The sequence below is a fragment of the Natator depressus genome, chromosome 1, assembly GCF_965152275.1.
Source record: "Natator depressus isolate rNatDep1 chromosome 1, rNatDep2.hap1, whole genome shotgun sequence".
In the NCBI taxonomy this organism is placed as follows: Eukaryota; Metazoa; Chordata; order Testudines; family Cheloniidae; genus Natator; species Natator depressus.
The window spans coordinates 33,398,660-33,410,380 of NC_134234.1; the positions used below are offsets into that span (position 1 = coordinate 33,398,660).

General features: G+C 44.3%; 1 protein-coding gene across 1 annotated transcript; it reads right to left on the bottom strand.

The window, feature by feature from the left end:
* Positions 1–874: 874 nt before the first annotated feature.
* On the bottom strand, positions 875–11,345 carry LOC141981660 (stromelysin-1-like). The gene is made up of 10 exons (XM_074943288.1): positions 11,177–11,345; positions 10,773–11,017; positions 10,306–10,454; positions 10,086–10,211; positions 6,386–6,547; positions 5,404–5,548; positions 3,983–4,116; positions 3,239–3,398; positions 1,304–1,407; positions 875–1,115 (listed from the first exon to the last, which is right to left on the bottom strand). The coding sequence occupies exons 1-10, from the start codon at positions 11,282–11,284 to the stop codon at positions 1,012–1,014; spliced, it is 1,437 nt and encodes a 478-aa protein (XP_074799389.1). The 5' UTR covers positions 11,285–11,345; the 3' UTR covers positions 875–1,011.
* Positions 11,346–11,721: the final 376 nt, after the last annotated feature.

An 11,721-nucleotide genomic window follows, 5' to 3' on the forward strand; every position in this document is an offset into this window, starting at 1 on the left:
ATAGCTGAGATTTTCAAGTGTGATTGGTGATCGTGGGTGCCTCGGATTTTGGGTGCTCAATTTAAGACACCATAAAGGGACCTGATTTGGGTAAGTGCTCAGTGCTCTATCTATGAACAATTTCCACCTGGTGCTGACATAGCTATATCCAGTTCCAGTCACCAACAATAGAACCATAGAATCATAGGACTGGAAGGGAACATGGGTGTGACTGCCCTCTACTGGATGGAATCAGGACTACTCAACTTCATGTCATAGGCCCTGTACAAAATAGCTCATGTAGTCGAGATGTGCTTTAGGAGTAAACATACTTGTGCGCTATCACCAGAGCGCAGTGAACTTCCACATGGTCACAGTGTCCAGCATAATGCATGACAATGTCTTAGATGGCTTATAGGTATCTTAGAACTATCAACTGTTATGAAGCAGGGAGTGAATGTCTAGTGCTGTGCTTCTATCTTCTTCTTCTTCTTCTTCTTCTTCTTCTTCTTCTAATATCTATCCCCTTCCCTTAAGATCATTTCCCCTTGCTTCTACCCTGGAGCTGCCCATTTACTTCTGCCTCCTGCTCTGCCTCTCCTCTACAGCGAATGGAGTCTCTTAAAGTCATCATTTTGCCTGAAAGGCTCAGCTGGGAGTTCAGACTGCAGTGCAATTAAATTAAGTGGCCCCTTCTCTCGTACTGCTGACCAGAAAGACCATGAGTCTGGACCAAAAGAAACAAAGACTGTTATATACACAAACATAAAATAGCTTTATTGCTCAGTGACAAATAGATTAATAAATAGCCTAAATACAATATGAAGATAAGTTAAAACTATATATATTAAATTTAACATTTTTCTGTTATTTAAACTAATATTTATCTGGGATCGCAGCTCTTATGTGACTCAGACATAAAGTAAAAGATGAATAACACTGATTAAAAACAAAAAATCTATGAAACGCCATCTGTAACGCATACAAAATTGCGTTCTGTTTCTTTTGCACCATCACTTTGTGTGTCTGCTCTTATTTGCAACCAAACCAACTATTGCTCTTCATTTCACGAATAACTTTCTTGGACTTGGTGTCTATTTCATACTGCTTTGATCCATGGAAAAAATAGAAATGTCCTAGAAATAGAAACAAAATCAATAATTACTTTGTACAAATGTATATTCATTCTCTTTCCACAAACACTGCTGCAAATTAAAATGTGTACACCTAAAGAAACACCCTTACTAATTTCTATAATGATTCTTGAGTCCATGGAAATGCAAATTTTCCAGTATATTCAACTATCAAAGTATTTTTTTTATACCTTTTTCCTGAAAAGCAGCATCGACCTTATTGCCAATTCTTGGAAAGTCAACTGATATGCGTCTTGGATAACCCTTTTCCATGGATTCGGTGACTTCATCATAACTGAGTGAAGAAAGGAAATGAAAATAATACGTGAACATGTGATATTTAATATTGAGTCCAACTGACCTTTACAACAAGTAAGTCCTGCCCTTAGCTAAAACTCACTAACCATGAGCTACTGTAACTCACTGAATTGTATAAATCCATACTATATGAATACTTTCACCTTGACTAATGGATGCACAGTCGTCCTCAGCTAGTCTGACTAAATAGTTTGTTTTTTCTACTTGATTGCTGTAGGAGGAGTGGTGTGGGGCCCAAGTGTGCAACCTTGACATCTGGGCCCTCATCCTGCAAAGACATTTCTGTACATGCCTTGCTTTGTGCTTATGAGTTGTCAATGGGACTAGTCACCTGAGTGAAGCTAAGCATACACATAAGACTTTGCAAGTGAGCCCTTAGTTATGTGATAGTCTCACCCAAGAAGAAACAGGGGTGGTTTGGGGGGGGGGGGAGGGAAGTGGTTACAAAACCCGTCTATATGTACTGCATGAGCTAAAAGCCACGTGGCCATTAGCTAAGGCTGTAGAGCAAACTCATTAATCTCTCTCTAGGTGGTCTCGGTGCCACTAGAGGGGACACAGCACCACGCCCAGGAGGTGTGTGGATTACATACTTCCCCTAGATGAGGAAGCGCATCCCAAGCTTCAGAGACTTCCCAGCTGAAATCCCAGATGAGCCCCACCCTGTAATACCAACAGACCCTGGTTGTCAGTGGGTGGGATTGAACCTGGGACCTCTGGAGCTAAAAGCCATATGGCCGTTAGCTAAGGCTGTAGAGCAAACTCATTAATCTCTCTCTACGAGGTTTGGTGCCACTCAGTGGGACAGAACACCACACCAGGAGGTGTGTGGGTTACACTACCAGCTCTCCTACCACTGGAGGTGGGGCATACCACTTGGGGGAGACAGCTCACGGTAGTCATGAGCTGCAGGGACACCAGAGGCACAAATAGAGAACTCAGCCAGGGCTGGGTGATGGGCACAAGGAGCAGCCAAAACATGAGGTCCCTACAGGCCTGCATCACACACAAGAATCAGCCAATGCTCAAAAAGAGGGGGGTACCTTAAACTTGGACTTAGAACAGAGACTGGAAGGGCAGTCAAGATTTTTACTGCTGGGTTTATGATGCTCTCCTATTAACTGTTCTTTGCAATGACACCAGGTCTCAGCATCTGCTAATAAAGGTGCTGGGATGGAACTTTGCGTAGAGCATTGGTCACAAGAAAGAGAAAACAAAAATGACAAGAAACAAGTGTTCTGCCTCCTCCCTCAGGTGCCACCCCCGCAGCTCCCATTGGCCAAGGTGTCTGGCCAATGGCAGCTGCGGAGAAGGCACTCAGGGTAGGGCAGGGTCAGAGCACGGAGCTGCCTAGCTACGCCTCCACATAGGAACAGCAGGGACAGGTTGCTGCTTGTGAGGAGCCATCCGAGGTGACTGCCCCCCGGATCTGGCACCACGCACCCCCTCCCGTGTCCCAGCCCCTCACCCTCTCCCACACGCAAACTCCTTTCCTCTTAGTTAACTGGAATTTTTCACTTACCACACCCCCCATTCCCGCGACATGCCGGATAAAAAAGCTTTTACTGTACTAGCAGCGAATGGAAAATGTTCTGTAACTTGAGTGTTTTAAGGAAAAGGAAAGGAAAAGGAAGAGCTGAATTCTACCTCTGTTGTCATTGACATTCAGCTTACAATGGGGTGTACAATAGATGAGTCATGAAGTCCTACTTAAGGGAGCCACACATTTGTGCTAATTCCAAATGTAAAGGATTAATAAGGCTTTAAAGAAGCTGCATGGATTATTTGCTGGGAGAATTTAATCTTACCTCCAATACTTGTCACCTACAAAGAAGTATGTTTTTTTGGTATTCCCATCATAAACAGCGGCATCAATTTTCTTAACGTATCTTGGAAAGCCCAGGGTATGGATGTTCCTAGGAAAACCTGGCTGTACAAACTCTCCTTTGACAACCCAGTATTGGTTGCCTGTCAAGAAAAACAAGATAGAAAAGCTTGATAGGGACTTCTGATGAGATTAAGCAGTATTTAATTGAAACTTTAAAGGAAAATTTATGTTCCCTGCGGGGTGAACTCCATTAGATAGCATTGAATTTGAAGACATTCCTTTCCTGCAAGGCAGCTGGAATGTTCAATGTTTCAGGACATTTGGAACTTTTGCTTTATAAATTCATTACAGTAGTTAAAAAAAACATTTTCGTCCCATGGGAGCTGGGATTGTTCAGCACCTCTGAAAATCAGGCCACTTAGGTGCCTAAATATGAGTTTAGCTGACTAAATGTAAGCACTCCATTTTAAACACTTTAGCTCAAATATATAACTGATCCTCTCATCTGCCTTAAGCACATCATTTAACTTCACTCTCAGTTTTCCTGATTATGAAACAGGCATATTTCACAGGACTGTTGTGAGGTTTAATTAGTTAATGACTGTGAAACTGAACTTTGAAGGTGAAAAGTTATGTCAGTGCTAGGTGGTGGTGTTGTTATTAATAATAATTGCTTCTTCATTTCCACATGTAAGAAGAATGTCTAGAAATTCAATAGAAATACCTTTAAAAAGAAACACTTGATCCTTCTTGTAGATTTCGTAAGCGGCTTGAAAGCCAGATGGTAGAGTTGGCCAGAAGGAAGAAATTAAATCCTGCTCAATACCTGGGAAATAAGGACTCTTGCGCCAGATGTACCTAATTGAAAAGACAAGTTGCTTGTTTATATAATTATATGTTACCATTAATTCATGAGATCATCAACAGGGAAATTTAATAAAAATTCCTACTACATGAGCTGTACATTTGTTCACTAGCTGCTGGCGGTGGGACATGCCCCCAACCCACAGATCATGTCCACTTGGAGATGCAATGCCCATTTGGTAGTGCCCTCTTCAATGCTACAGAGAAATCCTGTCCCATTTATTTGCACTGGGGTTCTTCCACCCTGCCCTTTTACCTCACCCTTTCCCTCCCATTCCTTTGGTCCCCAGTAAGGCACAGGGAAGAGCTGGGTCAGGAGGAATCCTTTTGCCCACCATGTAAATGCAGCCATCTTTTCGGTGCAATGCGTCAGCTCTTTGATAGTGCATAGCAACACTAAACTGCACTTTTTAGGAGGGAAATTTAAGAGTAATTTCTTCAATTGAACCTTCAGGGGGCATTTATGTAGGCAGAATGTCATTCCCTGCGTTGGTATTTGGTCAAAACCCTGGGGATGCCACTTTTATTCCATCTTCCAAGAAGTGCATTGGGATCTTTAAATGACCCATTAAAGAGTTAAGTATCAGATGTCATTGAAAAGATGGGTTTCAGAGTAGCAGCCGTGTTAGTGTGCATCCACAAAAAGAACAGGAGGACTTGTGGCACCTTAGCAACTAACAAGTTTATTAGAGCATAAGCTTTCGTGAGCTACAGCTCATCTGATGAAGTGAGCTGTAGCTCACGAAAGCTGCTGCTCTAATAAATTTGCTCTAAGGTGCCACAAGTCCTCCTGTTCTTTTTATCGAAAAGATGGCACCTCTAACAATAGAATGTCGCCAAGCACTGCAGCTGGAGCCTGGGTTCAATGCTCTCTGGAGGCTAAGAATGCCACCTACTGAATCACCAACAACACTTTCTATAGCTCCATAGTTTTCCCTTTCGATCTGCCATCCATAGCCTGACACCAGTCTGTCAAGAACAATGCTTCATGTGATATGGTTGCAGGCCAAAGTGCTCTGATTGCTCTGATTGCACAATTGCCATGGAAATGTAACAGACCATGCACAGGATGACTAAGGATGATTTAAAATATTATTATTTACTCACCCGTCAGAAAGCCCAGTTACTTCGCCCAGGTTGCATGGGCAAGTAGAAATTTGTAAGGTTGTGTTGACTATACATTTGGATGGAAACCCCCCTTCTTGAACTAATTGTCAAAGCATTGCCATTACAAGTGTAATCTAAGTAAAACTTGATGTTGACAAAACAGAAATAATTTACCTGTCTTTAAAGAATATTATTTCCCCACGGAGAGTGGTGATGGCATCAAAAGTCATGTGAGGGTCACAGCTGTCTGTTGTTGATGTTTCTGTTGGTATTTCTGTGGGTGGTGTGGAAGCTGGTGGCTCAGTAGAGGTTGGGGGTCCTTAGGGAAGAGGTTAAAAGCAGAATTGGAAGGTCAGTTAGTATTGCTATTACAGAGTTTGGAGAACAGCATTACTGGGCCAAATTCTCAGTGGGCTTGAAACAGTGTTTTCCCATTCTATCAAGGTAATTATATGGCCACCACTGCCATATTATCTGAGCTCTTCACAGTCTTTAATGTATTTATCCTCACAACACCCCTGTGGGGTAGGACAATGCTATTATCCCCTTTTTACAGATGAAGGAACTGAGAGGATAAGTGACACAGACGCTCTATGGCAAAGCAAGAAATTGAAACCGAGTTTCTGGAGTCCTAGCTTAGTGCCCTCACCAATGCCTCTCTGAACTCCTCCTTGACATTAATGGAGCTGTGCCAATTCACATCTGCTCAGGAGCTGGCACAAGACCGTCACAAAGTTTCACACAGAAACATATTTAAACCTTTCAGATTAGTGATGCCCAGGAAGTGCTCACCTCTGCAGGGAGGGGGGTGCCTAATATGCATGAAGAAGGGGACACACTATGTACTCCTCGTCACAGGTAGCCAGCTGGCTCGTGCAGATGGAGTTAGAGTGAGCCATGGCCTTACCTGCTTCTCATTCCTTTGGCTATGATTAGCACCCAAGAGGACAGAAGAGGGAACACAGTCACTGTGTAAAGGTAAGAGCAAGGACTGCAATTACAGCCAGCCCCTGTACACTGATCTAAGGGTGAGGCTCCTTACCCCCTTCACACCCCATACGAGTAGGCCACAGTTGATCTTGATTACAAATTCTCATCAAATTGTTTGTAACCTGTAGGAGAGAAACTTTAAAAAAAAGTGATGTTTCCTCCTTACCATATAGGGTCTGAATGCCATCAACATCATCCTGAGGGAGCCTGTAATTTCTGGTCTCCGTCTGCAGATAGGCTGGATACATCAAGGAGCCGAGGACATTTGAATGACCAAGACCCAATGAGTGGCCAAACTCATGAGCAGCAACAAGGAACAAGTTGAATCCTAAAAATATAAAAAGCATAGCATGCATGTAAATTAAATACATGTCCCCGTAAAACAACAGGAAAGGGCAGGTGAGGTCCCAGAGGAGTGGAGAAGGGCAAACATAGTAGCTATCTTTAAAAAAGGGAAACAAAGGGCATGTCTACACTGCACTGTAAGCCTGGCTCTGTGGGACCTGTGACTTAGAACGCAATGTCTCCAAGCCCATGCTTAAGCATCCATACTGCATTGTAAACCTAGGTTCACAATTGCTGGACCCAGGTCTCACAGCCATATTAGCGCATCCATATGGCACTACACACACCTTCTGACTTTGGTCTGCAGCTTGAGCTGTGTCCACACTGCAAAATGACAGGGCTTGGATCCAGGTCACAGTGGAACTCAGGCTCTGAACCACCACCACCCCGTCTCCTCCCACCTCCTCCCCCCCGCCACACACAGCAGAGTCCTAGGACCCAGGTCCCTAGTGCTTGCTGATCTAGATCAGACTGATTTGTGTGTGGACAGAAGGGGGGCTTGGGCGCAAATCTGAATAAGAGCCTGGGCTTAGTGTGCAGCATTGACATACGCAAAGAGGACCCGGGGAATTACACATCAGTCAGTCAAACTTTGAGTTAGGTCTCAAAAAATTCTTAAACAATCACTTTGTAAGCACCTAGAGAATAAGAAGGTTATAAGGTATAACCAACATGGATTTGTGAAGAACAAATCATGCCAAACCAACCTCATTTCCTTCTTTGACAGAATTACTGGCCTAATGTATGCAGTAGACGTGATATATCTTGATTTTAGTAAGACTTTTGACATAGTCCCACATGACATTCTCATCAACAAACTAGGGAAATCTGGTCTTGATGAAATTACAATAAGGTGGGTGCACAATTGGTTGAAAAACCATACTCAAAAGTAGTTACAAATAGTTCACTGTCAAACCGGGAGGATACATCTAGTGGGGTTTGTCCTGAGTCTGGTACAATTCAATATTTTCATTAATGATTTGGACAGTGGAGTGGAGAGTGTGCTTTTAAAATTTCCAGATAACATCAAGCTGGGATGAGAGACAAGCACTTTGAAGGAAAGATTAGAATTCAAAATGACCTTGACATATTGGAGAACTGGTTTAAAATCACCAAGATGAAATTCAATAAAGACAAGTGCAAATTACTACACTTAGGAAGGAAAAATCAAACGAACAACTGCAAAATGGTGGATAACTGGCTAGGCAGTAGTATCGCAGAAAAGGTTCTGGGGTTATATTGGATCGCAGACAGAACATCAGCCAGCAATGGGATGTAGTTGCGAAAAAGGCTAAAATGATTCTAAGGTGTATTAACAGGAGTGTCATATGCAGTGATGAGCTGCCAAAATCTTAACAACGGGTTCCCTCCTCACCCCACGAGGGGGTCGTTGCCCACCCCCGCCCCCCAAGACTCCTGCCCCATCCAACCCCCCCGCATTCCTTGACACCCATCCCCAACCCCATCCACCCCCCTTCCCTGTCCCCTGACTGCCCCCAGAACTGGGCAGGAGGATCTCGTGGGCCACCGTAGTGGGTGCCCAGCCCACCTCTAAGAGCCAGAGGCACCTGCTGGGGGGCGAGGTGGGGAGTCCTCATGGTGCTTACCTGGGGCAGGTCCCTCTGGCTCCTAGGGCCGGGGTAGAGTAGCTATGGGGGGAGCAGGGGGAGCAGCCACTCCCCCCCACTGATCACATCAAAAGTGGCACCTTAGGCGCCGACTCTCTGGGTGCTCTGGGGCTGGAGCATGCACGGGGAAAATTTGGTGGGTGCAGAGCACCCACCGGCAGCTCCCTGCCCCGCGCCCGGCCCCAGATCACCTCACCTCTGCTCCGCCTCCTCCCCTGAACGCGCTGCCCGGCTCTGCTTCTCCGCGCCCCCACCCCCGGTTTCACGCGAATCAGCTGTTCGGGGGGGAAGCCGGGGAGGGCTGAGAAGCAGGCGGCGGCTTCCCGCTCAGACCGAGAGTGGCGAAGCTGAGCTGGGGAGGGGAGCGGTTCCCCTGTGGCCCCCCTGGTAACCTGCTGTGGCGTGGGCAGCCCTTCTCGCACCCCTGCCCCCGTCCCAGCTCACCTCCGCGTCCCTAGGCCTGAGTGGGAAGCCGCGGCCTACTTCTCAGCCTGCCCCGGCTTCCCGCGCAAACAGCTTTTTCGCGGAAAGCGGGGTGGGGGGGGGCGGGCAGAGAAGCAGAGCGGGGCGGCGTATTCAGTGGCAGAGGCGGAGCGGAGTGGAGCTGGGGCTGGGGCCGGGGAGGGGAGCTGCTGGTGGGTGCTCTGCACCCACCAAATTTTCCCCTTGGGTGCTCCAGGGCTGGAGCACCCATGGAGTCAGCACCTAAGGCGCCACTTTTGGTCTGTTAAATTTAGTTTGGCCTGTTTAGTTTTTTTAATTGGCCTGTTAAATTGTCCCTCGCGGAACAACCGGTTCTAAAAGGGCTTCTAAATTTAACAACCAGTTCTAGCGAACCGGTGGGAACCGGCTCCAGCTCACCACTGGTCATATGTAAGACACAAGAGGGAATTGTGCTTCTTGTGAGGCATCAGCTGGAGTACTGTGTCCAGTTTTGGGTGCCACACTTTAAGAAAGATGTGGACAAATCAGAAAGCATCCAGAGCAGAGAAACCAAAATGATAACAGGTTTACAAAACATGACCTGTGAGGAAAGGTTAAAAAAAGCTGGGCATGTTTAGTCTTGAGAAAAGATTGTGAAAAGAATTCGTTTTGGACTATGTAGAGGCCTGGTTATTACTTTTTTTTTCCTTCAAGGAAACAAATCTGAGGCCAGCCACCATGAAAGCATCTGTTGATACTGCAGAAATATCCCTCCTTACATATAACCAAGGTTTTGTTAATATTGATGAGTTCAGAGGCCAGAAGAGGCTATTATGATTGTCTCGACTGACTTTCTGAATAACACAGGCCATGGAATTTCACTCCGTAATTCCTGCATTGAATCCCATATCTTGTGATCTCACAATATATCCCACGATAAAGCACACTAGACAGAAGCACTCAACATGCACCACAAATACACTCATCCACTGAACACACATCGTTTTCCCTGCACAAGGTCGTTAAAAGTTATCATCACTTTAATACTTTTTTTTTATTTAAAAAGTGGTGAGTTCAGTATTTTACAACTGCTAAGAGCCTCACCCTGAGGGCACAGTTTCATGCCATATTGTCTAACTCAGTAATGCCTATTGTCTAACTCAGTCAAACCAGTCCACCTCCAGGGTAATTCCAGTCACTCCATAGAAGCCACAGTTGTAGTCAGTGCATTGACTTCAGTGGCATTACTATGGATTGTCATGGGTGTCATTGAGATCAGAATCTGGACCACTGATTTCAAGGAGAACTCCGCTGAGAAGTACAGCAGGTTCCGACCCTGTATATGTAGTTATTACTAAGCTGCATTACTTTTGCGCCCCCATCTCTTTCCAGTGTAAAAATGAGCTAATAGCTCTTAAAATCAAATACTGCACAGTGGAGAATGCTAGTGAAATAGTAAGGGATTCCTACCTTTCAAATCTTTTGTCCAGTATTCATCCTCATCAAAGTGGGCATCTCCACCAATACCTTCGCCCGGTGCATAGGCATGAGCGAGAGTTCCACCCACTCCATCAAAGGAATAGAAGTCACCATGAACTAGAAAGGGATACACAAAAAGTATGATTCTTCTCAATTGGGACTGTAAGTAAATGTGTCAATACTTGTCATGGACACATGGGGATTCTCTTACATCCAGCCACAAAGGAGATCATTATATCTGCGTCGCCTTCGTAAACTCTGGTGAATTTCAGTGGGGTCACGCTGCTCCAGACGTTCCAAGCCTTCTCAATCGCTTCATCTACATCAGCGGGTGCCATGTCTGGTGTATAGTTCAAAATCCTTTAAATACATAATAAGGAAATAAAGGTAGGCAATTAAAAATGCAACTGACAGGACATGTACTTCAAGTTAAACATTTTGCTTCCTTGTTGTCTGTATATTACTATTTGTATCTCTTGTCTTTTTAGGCAATATGCTCCTTGATACACAACATATGTCTATCTCTGTGTTTGTTTAGTACCTACTACAATAGGGCTGTGATCCTGATTCAGGCTCCTAGGTGCTACCATAATGATAAGAATAAATAATAATAAACATAGAAAACTAATTCCTTCTGTAATTCCCAGTGGCACTCAAGGAAACACACTGAAATATTACCTATATTTCAGATCTGTTTTTGTCCATCTAGGAGACCGTGGAAAGGTGCTGAACTGACCGACATCAGGTATTCCACACCTGGGCTGCTTCATCACCTCCAGAGTATTGGAATCCAGTTCCCCAGTCACTTTCAGCCCAAAGAATGCCTGCATTTCTTGGATTTTGTCACTTATAGTTTTGCTGTTCTTCATTTTAAAGATAGGTTCCGCCTCTGTTTTAAGTTTATAGTACTTTTCCAGATATTTCTGATGGGAAAAAAACACCCACATTTTATGACATTCATGTTTCTTTTAGAATGTATAGAATAATCTTCATAGTTATACAGTTATTCCTGTGATCTTAATATAATAAAAGACTAATTCTTCCTATCAGCTTTAATCATATATACTGTCTACAACCATTACCTCAGCAAATTGCATGTCTTCTTCATTTTTCTTCTCCATTTCTGGAACTACTGGAAAAGCATAAGAAAATGCTACACAGAGTAAGATCTGGAATGCAAGATTCTTCATTTTCAACGTCACTTCTTTATCCTACCACTAGTTTAACAAAACCTCTCAGTCTCTAGCTTTTCTATGCATGTCTCCTCTGTGTCCCAGTATATATATCACTTGGGTGCTCTGTAAAGTCAACAGTGACATGACTCACAGTTTATAACATCCTCTGATTTTCCACAAAACATACACAATGCGACTTTTAGCAGACGTATGACACACTACAGGTGACCTCGTCTGAAACCCCCTGATTTTGCAATGTTGTCAGAGGCTGTCCGGGATACTTTCCTATTCCTTTCCTTATCATTTTTCCCCCTTTCCTTCCTAAATTAGGCCAACATTTTCAAACTTGAGTTCAGCACCAAAAGTCATACCTAGGCATTTGCATAAAAGTAGTCTGATTTTTCAGAGGTGCTGAAGTGTGAGAAAAAACATTACGTTAGCAAATGTTAGAC

Excerpts from the sequence above, each read along its gene's own strand:
- LOC141981660 (XM_074943288.1), bottom strand. The coding sequence starts at position 11,284 with ATGAAGAATCTTGCATTCCAGATCTTACTCTGTGTAGCATTTTCTTAT. Across the intron at positions 4,117-5,403 it reads ATAATATTCTTTAAAGACAG|GTACATCTGGCGCAAGAGTC; the intron begins GTAAATTATTTC and ends CTTTTCAATTAG. Across the intron at positions 3,399-3,982 it reads TCAAGTGTTTCTTTTTAAAG|GCAACCAATACTGGGTTGTC; the intron begins GTATTTCTATTG and ends TTTTCTTGACAG.